Source organism: Anneissia japonica, unplaced genomic scaffold (assembly GCF_011630105.1).
Source record: "Anneissia japonica isolate Jap-2015-1 unplaced genomic scaffold, ASM1163010v1 scaffold288108_len519018_cov203, whole genome shotgun sequence".
NCBI classification, from domain to species: domain Eukaryota; kingdom Metazoa; phylum Echinodermata; class Crinoidea; order Comatulida; family Comatulidae; genus Anneissia; species Anneissia japonica.
Window position 1 is genome coordinate 335234 of NW_022728501.1, and position 18583 is coordinate 353816.

At 34.2% G+C, this 18583-nt stretch overlaps 1 protein-coding gene across 1 annotated transcript; it reads right to left on the reverse strand.

Annotated features, from left to right (window-relative positions):
• Positions 1-502: 502 nt before the first annotated feature.
• LOC117114181 (putative Polycomb group protein ASXL2) lies at positions 503-15421 on the reverse strand. Its single transcript, XM_033257757.1, has 10 exons — positions 15325-15421; positions 10992-11100; positions 10588-10699; positions 9393-9626; positions 8611-8774; positions 7378-7408; positions 6472-6524; positions 3939-4048; positions 3428-3578; positions 503-3021 (listed from the first exon to the last, which is right to left on the reverse strand). The coding sequence occupies exons 1-10, from the start codon at positions 15378-15380 to the stop codon at positions 1390-1392; spliced, it is 2652 nt and encodes an 883-aa protein (XP_033113648.1). The 5' UTR covers positions 15381-15421; the 3' UTR covers positions 503-1389.
• Between the last annotated feature and the right edge of the window lie 3162 nt (positions 15422-18583).

The following is an 18583-nucleotide window of genomic DNA, read 5'->3' on the forward strand; positions in this document are numbered from 1 at the left end:
CTTTACATCTTTCAACCATCATAGCATCTGCTACATCTGTGGCTTTGGACGATCCCCTCTCTGAAGAAACGTAACAAAATACTACTGGGTCCTGGCTTACAAAAGGCATGCTAACCTACCTACGCATAGGTTGGCAGATCGGACAAACTAGGCTTAGCCCAACTAGCCTTGGATTAAATAAAATTTAAAACAGTTTTTGGTTCGACGTCTTATGTATGAAAGTGCATTCTTCACGCCTATCGGTTCATGGCAGAAAGGCTACGTATCCAACTACTCAATATTGTTGGAATATAATAATATACTGCCGATGTCTCTGATTTTTTTTCAGAACCCCCTCCCCCTTCTAATATTAACACCACTGGATTAATACTAGTTAAATATTAAGGTGGGTTACTATTAGAGCATGGGTCACAAATAAAAGGTAATACTATATGTAAACATAACATGGTTTTTTATATAAAGGAAGTATACAGCAATAAAATTAAATTGAAGGACTAATAAATACTAGGATGTTTATATCAAATTTATTTTTACAAAGCAAAACAAAAATCATGTAACACACAAATAAAAAATACTATTGGGTCAGCTTTTGCTAATATCTATATGGGAGCAATATGAACATTCCAAAAAAATAAATAAATAAAGTGTACCAATATTGATTAAACTTAGTACAGTAATAAGGTATATTATTTTTGATGTGGCTCTTTGTCATAGTTCATGTATTTACAATTTGTCAAAAAAACAAAAAAAAAACATATGCAAATTACACTCTCTAAAGGCAGGGAGGTGTAAACCTAAACATCCATACTGTAAACAAGAACTGATAAATAAATAACTCTAACAATTAATGCAAGTTCTTTAAGAATACTAGCCTTCCATACAATTTTTAGAAAGGAGTCCATTCTCTAGGCCTCATAATTACTTTTTTTTAAACCATTTTTTCCCACTCCATTTTACCTTTTAACCATCACAACTACCAAAACACTTAACCCAGACTTACCAACCAATTAAATGCAGCAGACAAGAAACATATATTTTGTAAGGGATGCAAATAAAAAAACTACAACAGCTGAAATTAATACAGTTAGGTAAGACTGCAGATGGCAGATATTGCAGTGTCTCACCATTTTACTGTATTCACTGTTACATAAATTATGCATGCAGGGCTTAACTTTTAGCACATTTTAGCTTCAGTTTAATTTTGACCCATTTTAACCCTTCACAACCACTGGTACTATTATTTGAATATCATAGCCAGGTCATAAAATGGTAAGATAAGTACTTAACACTAACAACACTATCTCTGTCCACACCTTACACATAAAATACAATGTCTATTACCTATATAAGCAGAAATATTTTACTGTTTTTCATAATATTTTTTCAGTATCATCGTATAAGACAAGTAACACAGAGCTTTGTCGGTCCTATACAATCGTCATGACAGAAGGCCCCACAGCCCTGGCATAGAATCATTGCTTTAACCCGACACGTACATTTTGTCGTTGCATTTAAGTTGTCTGCTTTGAATGGTGAGACTGTTCCTTTGTTTCCACTAACAAGTCCAGCTGGAAGAAGTGAATTTGGATTGTGATTTTCTAAGACAACATTTTGAGATGGCTGTGTCACACAAAGCGAGAGTGCCGTCCCGTTTATTGTCCTGTCCTGACTTGGTTTAATCGGTGTATTTATTAATTGTGTATTAGGTGCAGTGTTTGGTTCTTTATTCTCAACTGATTTTTCGCTTTCAACAACATGGACTCTTCCATTTGGTGATAGGGGTGTGCTGCTTGTTACAACAGACTGAGTATTTGGTACAGTTACAGAAGGCGTAGTAGTCTGCAGGATAATGACCTGTTTGCCTGGGGTCATGATACTACTTGGCATGGTGCCAGATGGATTCACATTTTCAGACAGACTTTGTGCTTGTGTGGATATCAACTGCATCTGCGGTTTACCCATGAGGACAACACTCACAGGACGAACAATAAACTGGGAAACTGATTGTAAGGGGGCAGTAAGAGTAATTGAGGTTTGCGGTACACTGTGAGTCGAACCTTGAGAATGTGTCTGCGACACGACAGCAGTTGCGTTTGTAGGGACGAATGAGTTCATGTAGTAAGGGGTCTTCATTTTATTAGTACCGGGCCTACGTGCTTGGAATTTTGCTTTGGTTTGGTTTTGAGCTTTAATTTGAGCTAGAGTCTTTGTTTGGCCTTTCACCCTTGGCAACTGGTGTTTCACTTGTACAGTGGTTTTCACTGGTTTTAATTCTGTTTGCATACGAACATGTGGTGATGATTTTCCTTTGGTAAACTTCAGTATAATTCGTGGCTGATGCTTTACTTCACTTTCATTTTTTCGTATACGTTTCTCCGGTGCTCCTTGATTCTCTGTGGCAGGACGTTTATTAGATTTGTCCGATGACACAACTTGCGAAGGTTTTTTAAGCATTTCAGCTAATTTAGATACAGATTTACAAGATGCGGTGGTACTAGTCTCACCTGCAGAATGTTTATTTCTCTGACTTTCAGCTGCCATACTGGATAGGAGACTACTACATGTGAACTGTGAGGTGTTAGCTGGTGAGGGTGAAGGAGATGGAGATGAGGAAGGAGTGCCTGGCTCGGGGATAATATTTGCAACCTCTAGATCAGCTTCAACTTTGGTTGTCTCCGTGTTGGACATAACAATCGGCACATTCACACTCGGAACAGTTTTAATATCGCTTTTTACTTTGTGTATCATATTTTCTGTATATTTATTAGATGTCTCAATTTTTATTTGCGATGCATTAGTAGGTCTGTACGTTGCAGTGACTGAACGTGTTACAACAGGACTCCGGAGACTTGCCAGAGCTGCCATTGCTGGTTTTCCACTACTGGGGACAGTTGTCTGTTTTTCAATAACTTTCACTGGTGATACTTTTGTAGTTGTAGTAGTTGCAGGTTCCACAGAATAGTTTGTATCTGGGTTTTTCGGTATGGTACTTTGACCCCAGACAGGTTCAAAATGTTTTAACTTTAAAAAAAAAGAAATAGAGAACATTTTTGAATAAGGGATTAGTGTATTATTTTCATAACAAAATATCAATTAGGAATACTTAACCATATATGAAAAAATAAGTATATAAATAATGAATGCATCAATATAAAATAAGTCAATTAAAAATATAAACTTAATTAAATATAAGTTGTACATACAAAATGTGAACAAACTCATTAAAAGACAAAAAGCAAAAATTTGTTTTGACCAGGCCCAAATGACCCAAATCTTGTTTTCCAAAGAGAAAGTAAAAAATCCCTAGAAATAGTTTAGGGCATGAATTGAGGGCAAACCCAATATAATTTATTTTAATGCAATGAACTGTGGGACAAAAACAAGTAAAATCTATTAATAGTACAATAGATTATGGGGAAAATGTTACCTTCCATGGATCTAGCTTAACCTTTTCCTTTTCCAATTCCTGTTTAATTTTTAACTGTGCCTCTGGTGTGAACTCGCCCTCTGATAAGCTCTCACGCCAACTGGTGCAGGCCCTTGCAAAGAATTCATTACTCATTGCTGATGATGATATCCTTCCAAAATAAGAGATTAGATTCAGTAAAGGATTTATGAGTTTTGGATATAATAATTATAATAATACTAATAACAATGTTATAATAGTAATAGTAAATTAGTTGCAATATTATAATATTAATCATATAGTAAAAACAATAAAAGTTTTTAGATTTTGACAATTAGAACAAAAAATATTTTTCTCACACAATAACACATATAATGCCATTTAATATTTATTGCTGCTTTCAATGATTTACAGACTTTGAACTATAAAAATCCTCAAATTATGTAGTTACAGTAGAACATCCTTTGGGACACACCTATTAAGGGGATACATTTATGGGCACTAAATATATAAATACTGCTTTAAAGAATACCTTAACACATTATCTGAGCCTCTGTACCTATCGGGTTCAGGAAGAAGTGATATTAACTTGTGCTGATAATGAGGTGGCAAGCTGGCAAAGGTATGCTTGTTAATGAGGGCCTAGAAATAAAATAGTAAATAGTTAATAAACTGATTATATAAAATTAAACTGTCTTCAAAATATCTTTAAAAAATGAAAAGAATGTTTTCTCCACAAAGAATTTCTTTTTTTTTTAACAGAGTAATGAAAGACAAGAACAAGCTACTACAACATGTCACTTCAGGGTTAACCATAACACTTTCAAAATGATTCAATGATTGATTAAAGTGATGCATGGCTAAAAGGCAAATAACAAACAATTACCAATATCTAAATACTTGTCAACCAAAATCTAAACATCAGAAATACTGTTAACTGTCAATGATACCCTGGGAACAGGGTTCGTACATTTTTAAACAAACAAATTTCCAGGACAATTCCAGGATATTCAAGGTCAAATTTTCCAACTTTCAAGGACACAATATATAGCTAGTAAAATATCGGCGATTTTTCGACTGATTATAAAACATATATGCTGTACTACTTTTAAATGCATGTTAGTTGAGTGTATATTAAGTTTTATGAAACTCTAATTCGGAGGCGATAGACCTGTCTCTTTTACTCACGCTCGTGGGAAATTAGGTTTTTCTCACACGTGTAAAATCTGATTGTAAGCAAAGGAACTCACACGAGTATGGGGATGTACAGGTAAAGTAAGGCAGGGGTGATCGCCTACAGTGAAGTAGAATTCTCCCCTCGGCAACATAAATGTGCGCGTACAACAATGGTCTTATCTTTGCTTAAACGTGTCTTTTGTGGTACCGGCGGGCCCGAATAACTCGGTTCTTTTGTGGCGCCGCGGGGTGGGTTACCGCCTGTCTAGGATGGTTGTTCAGCGAACAGCTGTGGCGAAGTTGATGTATATACATTAAAACAAAATAGCCTTGATGGGTGTATGTTGCGGAGACGTTAATGCATCTCATTTCATATATATTTAGGTGTTTATAAATGTTGTATAAACGAATGATGTACTATATTATTAATTAATTTAATGGTTATGCTCTATTCTCAACACATCATTATACTATACTGTATTATTTTATTATTCGTTACTATTGGGCATAACATTATTATTAATATTTAGGTCTATTATTATTAGACCTTAGTTGTAGGCCTACAACTTTTATAATCTACTCTACAGCAAAATATTATCGTATCGCACCATCCTACCGGCACTGATCTGCTGCCGACCAGCATTGTTTTTCAATGATTTTGTAAACTTCAGAAACATAATTAACGAAATATCTTGCCCTAAATTCAAGAACTTCTAACAGTAAATGCCATTTAAACACCATTCACTAAGAAAATAACTGCAGAAGTACACATTCCCATGGTTACTTTAATTGTTTAATTAACTGCCTTGCGCTGGATAGGGCCAAAAAGTGGCCATTCATGCTAAACAAGTGTGCACGTCTGGAGAGTGATGAATTACCTAAAGTGAATTCACGGGGCTGAGCACGTGCGACAAGACCTGTTCAACTGATTAAAAGTTTAGTATTTCAGTACTGTTTATAACACACGACAGAAAGCAAATAACACCATAGCAGATGTCAAGAAAGTTAACGATTATGATTATCAATGTCTGAATTAAAATGAAATGCAAACATAATTAATATACAAGATTTTTAAAAAAAACACCGCCTTTACTAAAACATAGCCAAACAACTCCATTCACTGAATCGCACAAGTTTGTCTGAACCAGCCAGTCGGCCATTTTCAGCAATGACATTTTTTCTGTCTTTAACATTCCTGAATTGGTGGCGTACAAAGACTTGACCTAATTCTCTCAAGAGTATTGTGGGAACCTACTAGTGGGAACAGTTCTCATTCAATTTACTGTTACTAGGCAACTTGTAGTACTGCAATTAATGGTAAATGATCAAATTTCCAGGACATTTAAGGACAATCTTAAATTTCCAGGACTTTCCAGTACTGGAAAATGCTCATTTGTTTTTCCAGGACATCCAAGGAATTTAAGGACGCGTACAAACCCTGCTGGAAACTACACAAATCAATCTATGAGTGAGATACTTACCTGGATATGCCGACTAATTGCCATTGTTCCCGAAATGGAACACCAAGGGGTGTTCCGTTTTGGGGACAATGGCAATTAGTCGGTTTATTCAGCTAAGTATTCATGAAATAGACTGCTGGTGACCATAGAAACTGTTTATGGTTTTTAAGAACATCATCAGTTTCATATGGAAACTGTAGATGGTTGTTAAAATACATCATCAGTTTCACATGGTCACATTAGAAACTAATGATGGTTGCTAGGATACATCACCAGATTCATGGTATCCTAGAAACTGTTTATGGTTGCTAGCATACATCACTAAAATTTATAATCTCCTAAAAACTGTTGATGGGTGTTAGGAAACATTCCTGGTTTTATGGGATCCATCAAGAACTGACGAAAAGATGTGAATTTTAATAAACTCACCCTTAAATTTGTATTTGCTAGAATGGAGTCTGGTGTTTCAAGATCAATGCAGCCTAAAAAACAGAGAAACACAAGTAAGCATTGGTCAATTCACAACACGGCAGGGGTGCTTATGTGTTAACCCTATCTTTGAAAACATGCCTAAAAATTTGGAAAAAAAACAAGCATGTGACATGCTTAAGTATGGTCATGACATTACATCATGACCATATATAGGCACATCATGACTATATATGGGCACATCATGACTATATATGGGCACATCATGACTATATATGCCCACATAATGACTATATATGGGCACATCATGACTATATATAAGCACATCATGACTATATATGGGCACATCATGACTATATATAAGCACATCATGACTATATATGGGCACATCATGACTATATATGGGCACATCATGACTATATATGGGCACATCATGACTATATATGTGCACATCATGACTATATATGGGCACATTATGACTATATGGGCACATCATGACTATATATGGGCACATTATGACTATATATGGGCACATCATGACTATATATGGGCACATCATGACTATATATGGGCATACTACAGTTTTTGTCAAAGAATATTTGATATTGTGGACAGAGCTTTAGTTTAGGTGTGATAGAGGAAACCAAGATACAAAAAATAGAAGCATCAAATTTTCTTGTTTTCAGTTCAACTTAGAATTTAGTAACGTTCTACAATCTTGATACATTTTTTTTTTATAACATTAGCAATATGTTTCAATACGTTTAAAGCACAATGGCTCTAGTAAATCCAAATGTCAGTAGCATTTTAAACAATTTTTTAAACATGTCAGATATAGTAATATACATAATATATCATGAAAACACTACACATTCAAATGCACTACTGCTTCTAGATTATGCTTACCACCGGCCCTCTTGTTCATCTTTTTACGAGACTGTGAAAGAAAGAAAAAAGTATAAAAAAATTACATTTCATTATTCCAAAAATATAATAAGTGGGTGGATATTAATTAACATTAAGTTAAATGCATGAAGTGAAGTAAAAGTAAATGATGTAAAATGTCTAAAAAAAAAAACAAATTAGCAAGCTCACCTTGCCTTGTAATTGATAAAAAAAAAAAAAAAATTGTTCTCTTTAAAAAAAAAAAACCAAAAAACCCATGTTTTATCTTTTTTTTGTTGTTCATACCCTGCATGTACCTGATAAAGTCATGACCTGGGTTTTATGTTACATTTTTCTATTGTGAATAAAGAATGATGATTATATAATACATATTTAAAGTTTTACCATATATAATCATTGTACTTTCCTGTTTATAATTTGTTTTATGTAGGACCCCATTGGAAATAAGTTTTACTCTTTAAAGAAAAATTTCATGGCCTAACATCATCTTTTGTTGTTATTTGTTTGTCCTGCCTTGTGCGAATTTTATCTGTTTTTCTAAAACATTGATGATGTGAAATTAACTGAACTGAATACAAAATATGATGGTGACCCATTCAGCAACTGCTAGTTATTTGAAATACAATTCACTTTACTTACGTTCTGTCTACACTATCAAAATATGTGTTGTGCCCATTAATTTGGGGTACTATGACATCATTATGCCCATATATGGGCACATCACACAAATTTGTCCCATAAAATGAGGCATGTTGTGGCGAAATGGTTAAGTTGTCGCACAATCCAGTTTTGAGTAAATAAGCTATAAAATATGGGAGCTCAAAAAATTGCCTAAAAATCCAAATTTTTTTTTCACTATAGATCAACAGTTTAATGTCTTATTAATCATGTCCCAAAGTATTAGTTCTGGAAGTGGTTAACAAATTGTTTATTTAACGTTATTTTTTATAGTTCATTCTATTAAACAATGTATGTACAATAACTTTGAAAGGCAATTACTCAAAATCATGTTTATCTTGAGTCTGAGAGTACTGTACTTTCACTTTCCAATAACTTAGGCTTGAAATGTCCAATTTGAATGAATGACCTCCCATTTTAAAGATAACATACTCAGGTATCTGAAAATACCAATAACTTGAATTTCAATTTTTGCTACAACTTAGCCATTTTGCCACAACATGCCTCAAATGTGATAGTGTAGACTGAGCTTAAGTCACTGGAACTGCTACCAACCTTCCCAGAGTATCCTGGAACAGAGGCTAGGATTTCCTGGACTGTCTGCCAGCGAGGAGGACTGCTTGTCAGCGTGCCATCAGGAAAGGACTTCACCACACCATCAAGGTCTTTCCTTTTGGACAACCTCTGACTTGTCCTGACTTCTGATGCTCCTACTGCACCTGATGTGGGTAACAGTGACATCATTTGACTCTAATTTATTCATTCATTAAGATTGCACTTAAAAATTGGGACACATAAGTGTCACTATCATACATATACGGGTCTCCCCCTAAAGACCACTTTTGGCACTAGGGTTTCCATGGTCTTTAGCAGCTTTGGTCTCTAATTAAAATAATAAAGATAAAAGACATTCGTTCATATGGGACCACAGAAAGTGCTTTTAATTGGAGGCAGGTGGTCTTTAATAGGAGGGGGTATCTAATTAGAAGGGTATGATTATTAGGAGACTATGTATTGTCATTTTTGGATAACACTACAGAATAATTTGACAATGGGCCCATAAAAATATCTGCTCATCATCACCTAGGTCCTTTATAACTCAGTCAGAAATTGTTACAAACCCTGTGCAACGTAACACAAAAAATACATTTACAACACACTGAAGATCTACATAAAGGACAGAGGATAGAGTGCAACTCCTTGCATTAGTGCACATTTGGGATTAGAATGTTTTTTAAATGGTAACACACGCTTCCTAATGCAACGTCACCACATTGTTGCCGACCAAACATCACTCTCACCATCAGTTCTCATAACTGTCATTTCATCACACTTACTATCTTTATCCTGATAACCAGGTGGGGGCTTTAATGGTTTCAGGATAATCCTTGGTATTATGTTAGGAGGGCGCCGATGTGGTCTTCTGATGGAGCTCTTCCATGGCCGATGGCTGTGCTCTTTGCCAGACCTCTTCACAGCTGCCTTTGCAGTTGGGCTACCTGGTTGCTGGTTCTTGAATCTCCCTAATGAGGGTATGTAACTGTGGGCACTTACCGGTAGAATGTACACAGCTATATATATATAAAATAAAAGGTTGTAAAGTTTTACAGTATATGTACAGTAAAGAGTACAATAAAGGTAAAGAATTCCTTTTTGTGGTTTTCACTGTACTTCTGAGTTACACTTGTTTGTTATTTATAATGTAGATTTGATTTTTTTAAATAAAATAACCGAATAAACAATCAAGATATGATAAGTGAATGGCTGTTATCCTCATTTTCTTTCCAATTTTGTAAATTTGGTAGTGTACTTCTGTGATGGTATTTTTAAAAAATAGGTTCCCAGCGGGAGCATGTGTCTATGCCCTATACTGCCTTACTGTACAGGTATTATCCCACATGGGGACTCGGTTATCAGGAAATGTGTTGTGTTGTTTACTGTAGTGACTTTTTAGTGAACTTTCTACGACAGGTCTTATATTCATTTTTATTTTTAGCTCATGACTCATTCCATCATTCATCCATACCGGATTTACTCCAGGGTTAACTGCTAGACGATAACATAGCACAAAAACAGGAATCGCACCTCAAAGGAAAGGGATGGTGTCTATAACTTGGAGTATTATACTGTGTAGCCCATGGGTTATGTGTATAAAAAAGAGGATGATATTTGTTGATACAATGAGGCAGGAAATCTTTAAATAGGGAGATTAAATTTGATTACATATTCTAATCTAATCTAATCTAATCATATTTATTTATATAGCGCCTTTCTTTGCAGATACGAAGGGCTTCTGTCCCTGTTCATTGGATCCACATGCTAAGTGTTGCTGCTGAATTCAGTGCAGGAGCAAGCAACCCCACCAGGTACCCATTTATACTCCTGGGTGGAGAGAAGCAATGCAGATAAAGTGCCTTGCTCAAGGACACAAGCAAAATGCACAGCGAGGGATTGAAACCCCGACCTCGAGGTTGGGAAACCAAACCTTTCACGCTGCGCCAAACCACTTCCATATTCAAATCATTTACTTACGTCTTTTCTTTATTGGTAAAGGGCGAATAGGATCATCAGTACCATCGTACGTTGGTTCTGTTTCCTCATTTAATGTCTCCAGTAAATCATCCACACCTGAGGGCAGCATTTTCTGAATTCAAAAAAATACATATAAAATATAGGAATTACTACAAATTACAAAAAAAAAAAAAAAATTAATAATCATGCAGTGTATATACAGTAGGTAAAACAAATATTCATTTCAACAGAATGTCTTTAACAATTAATATTGAGGGCACACTTGATAGGAATGGTGATAAGGAATTAAAAAAACCTGGGGATGCTCTTGATATTTTTTTGCAAACATATTTGAGCAACACAATTGATGTAATTGGATTTAATAATGATGGGGATAATGATGACTGTCAAAAACAGCTACTTACCCGTAATCCATATATACCATGAAGCCCTGACACTTTGTAGAATGGACTTTCTTTACCACGACACCCCAAATGCAACATAGCATTCAGACAAGCAAATGGCTCAGTTCCCCTAAAAAAAAAATATTATATTATACTACAACTTAATTATATTATGAAGCTTAAAAAACCATACTCTAGCTATTAAAAGGCCTACAGTATGTACTGTACTGACATAAAAACAAGTACAGTAACAGGTCCACTGCAAACTTAGGCATGAGGAGAACCTCCAGTGGCGTATCTAAAAGTCTTGAAATAGAGGGTAGGGGGGCTTGATGGGGGCACGAAGGTGAAGTGAGGGGCGCTAATTCACAAAATAAGGTGATTTTAGGTGATTTTTAACTACTTGACCGTGATTTTTGGGGGGGGGGGGGGGTGGAGTAATATTTGGAGGGGCATGCGCTCCCGCACATCCCCCTAGATATGCCACTGAGAACCTCTACACAATATAATCTTGTATGTAATATATTATGTACAGTAATTGAATACAAATGTTTCATAAGAATTAATGATACTGTAGTTTTTTTTATGCGACACTTACTTCACTCTCCACACCCCAGGATTTTGAAAAATTAAAAAAGTTTAATGCATTAGAATTATAACACTATGTTAGACAATTAGAAAATTCAACCAAAAACCAAAGAAAATAAAGCGAAATTTTAAATATACTGTACCTTCCCTGTAGACTGATGCCCACACCCTCTTAATTAGGATGTATTAATACAATGCCTTAAAGTGCTGTCCATAGTTTTAAAATGACAAATATCTATGATATGCACATAATAATGTGATGACATCATCTCATTTATATGGGCAAATCACAATAAATATGTCAGTAATATAAGTGTGGTGTATGTTTCTATCATAATGTATAATAGAATATGTTTAATACAGTAAATGCAAGCAAGTTGTATATGTGCATATATAGTAAAATATATTGGTGCATAAAATGCTAATATGAGTAGTATGAGATGGGTAGCAGAGAAGAGATAAATGTTGAAATGACTATCAATGTGATGTGGTAAAAATTATATCAGGAATAAAAAAACAATAATTGATAATTAAGAATATAAAACATCTCATTATTAAGGTGGCTTTCTGTAAGGAGGGAAGTTCTTGTAAAGCCGGACATATAGTACTCTGCATCAGCAGACGATTCCATCTCAGCTCTGTCAGTGCTCGAGTGAATCGTCACCTGCCAATGACCTTTGGTGTGGCATAGTGTGTGCCAGGCTTTATGTGCATGAACAAATCCTAGGATTCATGGGACTTGGAAACTCCATGGTTGGAAGTTGAGCATCTTAAATACCAAGACTAACCCCGGTATTCTTAAAACGAACTTTAGTCGTAGTTCGAGCTAAATCTTTAAAAGTACGTCATTTCGTATTCTTGAAATGAACTTCAACTAGCACTACGACTAAATGACGTGAACCTCGACTAAAATGATACCTCTGCAGGCTGATTTTTTTAGTCAGCCCAGGGTCAGGCTAAACCGCCGACTTGAAATATTTACCCCACTAAAAACGTGTTTTTTGTAACTCACTATAAAGTGAAACGAATAAAAACGATTGTATACGCAGGTTTGATATATCTTCAGTGTGTTAAACAAAAGAGACATCAAGTTTAGCTTCCAGAAGGAGAAATTAACATGTTTTGCTATCCACATGCAACAGTTTCTGATTCTCTATTGTAATATGTTAACAACTAATATACAGTAGTTATTATTATAGAAAATTAATTAAGGGAATGATGGTCTATTATGAATTATGAGGAAATACGTTTTTGAACCACAGACGGCAGCTTAATATTCATCCGCGTTACCGGCTCTCTAAAATTTCGTCTGCTATTAAAGATATCCCCTTTCATTGGTTAGTTTGATAGTCGTGGCTTGCCAGTTGTCTTCAGTTGAACTAAAACTAGAACTTGATTTAGTCGTAGTTAAAACTTCGACTACATTGTTTGTAAATACAAATTGAAGTTAAAGATGCAACTAGCACTAAATGAAGTTCTAGTCCAAAGTTTGACTAAAGTTTGTTTTAAGAATACGGGTGACAGTCCCACATTCCAACTTGGCTAACTCACCAACCATAAATCGTAAAAAAATGTATGACTACAATAGTATAATTCAAGTTAGGATATTTATATATAATACTGTAGTTGTGAAAAATACTCCTATGCCAGGAACCAAACACTAGGGGGTACAGTAAGCAACTTCTTAACCACTAGCTTACCTCCTTATTAACAATTTATTCATACAGTAATCAATCAGAAAATAATTCTAGTAATACAAATCATACTATATTAAATACAGAAAACCTACTAAATCAGAGGCCAGTATAATATATAAAGGAAAGTTATTTAGTATTAGTTAACAAACCAAAATGAGGTAATATATTGCTTTAAAATCAACTTAATGATAAAGAATAAAGTGTGTAAATAATATGTTTTAATCAGAAATGACTTACAATGACATACACATTGTATATTGTTTTGTAATTAGCATCAAGAAATAATAAAACTACAAAGAACCCAATAACCAATACAAAACATCTTGCAAGTTCAGGTATTTTTATTTTTTAATATTTAATCAACCTTCCAGAACAGATGCTCAGAATACTGCAGTAGGTTAGATTAAAATCAAGGTCAAAAGTTACATTTAATTGCTCAAAAAATTACAGTATTAAGACAGATTGAACTTGATGTGTTATAATTTATATATCAGTCAGAAAGCATGGGTCAAACAAAGTTGGAATAAAGCATGAGTAGCTATATACATGTATAAATATGGTGAATTAACTCCAAGATACCACATACAGTAGCATATGTTAATTTGTTGATATTACTGTAGTTATTAAATGACTATTCATTATTTGTAAAAAAAAAAAAAAAAAAAGTGGATGAATTGAAATAATGTTAAATTTCCTGGATTAACAAGCATACAGTAAGTAAGCAAATTAAAAAGCAGCAAAATAAAAAATTAAAATTGAAAGTGGATAAAATGAAAGTTGCACTCTCTTACCTCCTATACAGTGAAGGTACATCCAAAGGCAAAGCAGGTATGGAATGAAACAAAAATCATTCATGCAATTTTGAACATTTATTAAGAGTGCCTTATTCTGCTCTAAATTGTTTTGTTCAATTCAAAAACATTTATTCGACCAACCAATGTAAAGTAACAGGAACAAAGGTTAGGAAACAGATGAGAGGCAAATGCTTGTCTCTTAACTGTCCCATGAGTTATATATGAAGTAATTATATTTTTTATTTAATTTCATAATTACATAAACACAAACCCCCTTATCACTGACAAAAAATAATTGATTTTTACTCTTCTGATTATAAATTCAACAAGACACACTGAAAAAAAACCCAACAAAACACAAGAACACAATTCATTTAGTGTACAGTACAGAAGCATAAGAAAACATACAAAGCTCAACAACCATACATAAAACAAGCAAATTTTCTAATTATTTCTCACATTTCATTTTTTTTCTGGCAAATGTTGTGTCATTAACATGCTTTTAGTCTCCTTTTTTAAGGTTAATGAACTTGAAATGGGATTGTTTATAGTAAAAAAACATCCAACAATTTCTTGGCACTGAGTAAACACTCCTAAATTCCTTGTTATTCACGGAAGGAAAATCAAGTTTCAAGATTTGTGAAACAGGAGAAAATGTGCACACAAAATTATGGCCTATCTGGACTAGATTAAACTTCAAAAGTGACACCTGTCCGAATTACTTTTAAAATCTTGAAATTATTTTTAAAACTATATACTAAACTATATTACTAAACTAAATACTGTAATGAATGCTCAAATTTGTTTTAATTAATGCACAAGTATACATTAAATATACTGTATGTATACAAAATACCCCAAATTCAAAATGTTGCCTTACCATGAAGGAAAATGTACAACAAAACCTAAAAAGACTCCGAAGTTAATTAGCAAATGGTAAAAGTTTCATGTTGGATATTAAGTTCTATCAAGCTTATAGGTCCCCGAAAATTTTGTTAACTTGTTATGTAGTTCAAAATATAAATTTCATCACCTCTAGTTAAACGACTATAAAAAATGACAAATACATCTGTAATATACTGTAAAGATGTTTTACATTTAAAATCTTATACTATTTTAACAATGGTGTAATTTGCATGTCTATGCTGATTGATGTAGTGTGCCTATAGATATGACGATCCATGTATGTATTAATTCCGTCCTATCCTGCATCTAATCCACACTGTTCGATATCCTCATTTAAATGATGGTTGTGGCCATATTCTTAGAACTCACCTTATGTCCTTGTAATTGTTCTTCTGAATGTCAATCAGAATTTCCTTGAAGGTCATTGGTCGATTGTCATACTTTTCCAGAACCTAACAAAAAACATAAGTTCATTCATTGAGAGATTCTTATAATAAAAATACATACCGGTAATGCTTCATACATATAACTCTGTAAGATAATACGTCAGGTACTGTAGGAAAAAATATCACTCATTTCCTGACGCGGCTATTTGGGGATGAGATTCAACACTACAGTAGCCACCAAGCGCAAGCTCAGTGATCTGATTGTTATGAAATCAGGCTACAGTAGTTCTCTGGAGGTCGTGGGTTCGATTCTCACACAAATCACTTGCAAGAATTTTTTTCACAAGCAATTGGGAAACATACTGAGTATTCAGTACAATAACATGTCAGGTTGGGCAAAACATCACTCCTACAAACAGTATTAAATTTTCTGATGTAAGTAACATCAACAAGACATTTTAATTTTAAACAGTTTAGTAATATGCACCTCCATTATGAGCAGAAACCAAACACAATTATGATATCTACAGTAGAACCTCGATTTTACGTACGGTACGTGACCGGAGGGCGTACGTAAATCGGGGGATTTGTAAAATAGAGGTTGGGTTAAATTTGTGGTAACCTTTGACCTAATACGTACGTAAAGCTCAACATACGTATGTTTGAACAAACGATGTTACCTAGCTAGGCTAGACCTAGCCTCTAGGCCTACGAATAAAAATGTGTTTAGTGTTTTTATTCATCACTTTACGATGTCATAATAAAGTGTTCAAATAAAACCATGTGTCTAGTGTATTATTCATCACTTTATGTCTTTTATTTAATTAAAGAACATGAAAATATTGTAAGATTACCTATACGACAAAGGTATAACTTGGGAATTCCCCTTCATGCCTATTCTAAACAACAGAGCTGTGGTGTTGTCTGGGCCTGTTGTAAACCCATGTGCACTGGGCAAGCCAACCAATTAGAGTTCATGTACGAAACTATGCCTACCCAGCTTCGTGTAGAAAATTAGACCAGACAAGTTTTCCCATGCAAAGCTAAGGAGGAAAGCAATTATTTTGAGCACCATCGGTAGTTGTTCATCCCACTCAGTTCACGTGGTTTTAGATTATAACAACCTGGTATTAGACTCAATCAACGTTGCTGTTTAATGAAAATACGTTGCATTATGGTTTGTTTATTGTTATAGTCTTTTTACTTATGGTTGCTCTGAAAAGGGCCGTTTGCTTTGAATATTTTCAGGGTTTTTGATGATGTCATCGTCGATACGAGGCGTACGTAAAACCGAGGGTTCGTATAACTGGGGTACGTAAAAACGAGGTTCTACTGTAATTCCACTGTAACTGTATACAGTAGGCCCCAGTTATTCAAACTATGGGTCTCAACCCAAGTCCTGGACATATAATAAATTGTTTAAGTAAGTTGCCAATATTTATAGGAATTTATTTTCTTTAAAATTATAAACTTAATATTAAAGTGTGTTCAAATAATTAAACAATGCCATGACAATATTTATTTTTAATTAATTTTAGTGTTTTGGTGCATGGCAGTCAAAAAGACACCCTTGATAGCATATAGAAAACAATGTCTTGATGTGCTTTTCACTTGCTGGGTGGTGCTGTTCCAAAGGACAAAAGAAAAATAACAGTCTCAATCTCATGCTGTAAATACAGTTCATATAAATTATAATTGATTAAGAAAATAAATTCACTTCGTTTCATTTACAATGGTAATGGATATATTTATGCAAAACAATTCAAATATATACATGAAGATAATGAGTACAATTTTATATAAATAAATAAAGTACTATTCAGTTAAATAAACAAGAGGCGGGTACTGCACATGTACACTACCTGTAATCAGGATACAGAACTTAATAATAAATGTATTGATAGCTATGAAGGGTTCATCAGCAGCTTTTAATGTATGAAATTATCAACATCTTTTTGATAATGGGAGAAGTAATTATTCCATGTCTGTGTCTATTACCCCCTTGTACAGTAGACCACACAGCTAAATACAGAGCAGATAAGTCACAAAGGCATGCAGTCCTGATTGAAACGCAACTGAGAAAATGTACCAGTAAGACCATTTTGAGATTATACCATTTTGAGTTTCAAGAATATAATAGTTATACTTTTGCACTCTGTGACTGACAAAATCACACTTTTCCAAAAAAGTTGTGAAAATAACTTGGTTGTTACATTAAAAATTCCGCATCATTTCTTTTCTTTTTTTAACGCATTGGTGTTCTTGCTTCAGAATTTACGCTCTTTGCAGGGCAAGAACGTTCTTTGGTACTGAAAAAACTGAAAATTATACCAGATTTGATTAGATACGTATTTAAAGTCAGGCTCCGGAGGAAAAAAATTTTTTGATATATTGTAGAACTGATTTTTCTAAGACCAGGGCTCGAAATTCACGCTAGCAAACTAGCAATTTGCTAGTAGGTTTGTCATAATTGCTAGGTAAAAATTCACAAACCAGCAAATTAAAAAAAATGATTGCTAGTTGAAATATCTATACAAAATATCTTCTAATTAGCCTAGTATTAACTAAAACTAGACTAAACTGATCTACAAAAACTAATACAAATTTTATTAAATTTATTTATTTATTTTTTAATTATGAAAATCGACTAAAAAATGCCTGTAATCGACGAAAAACGATCGTTTTTTTTTTCATCTTGAGCACAAGATGTGAAGTGCGCCACCAACATTAATTTTTTTAAACCTTGCATTGCTTGCCAAAGTAAACAGTGTGCAGAAAAAAAATCGCTCACATGTGTTTGTTGACGGAAGTCACGGGCGATGCGATCGGTAATTAAGGCGAACATATTTAATTTGGTTCTTTTTAGATAATAAACAATGTTTCAGATATGATAATAATAATTTACTATGAAGCTTAGACAAATAATAGGTTACAACCTAGGCTTCAATTGGCAGATGTTTTAGGCCTAGCCTACTGTACTACTAGACCCTAGCCTAGCTAGTCTGGCTAGGCCTAGTACTGTAGTAGTAGACCTCCTAACCTAGGCCAGGCCTAGGCCTACTACTGCACCAGCGGCCGCCTACAAAACGTCTAGCCCCAGCTTTAAAAGACCAAGGCCTATCAAAATAAATATAGTACAAACAAATCTTTTATGTAAAATTGAGTTTCTGTTATGGCCTTTTTCTGTCAAAGATTTGGCTTGCTACCAATGCAGTTTTTGAAATCTCTAGGCCTAGCCCCTA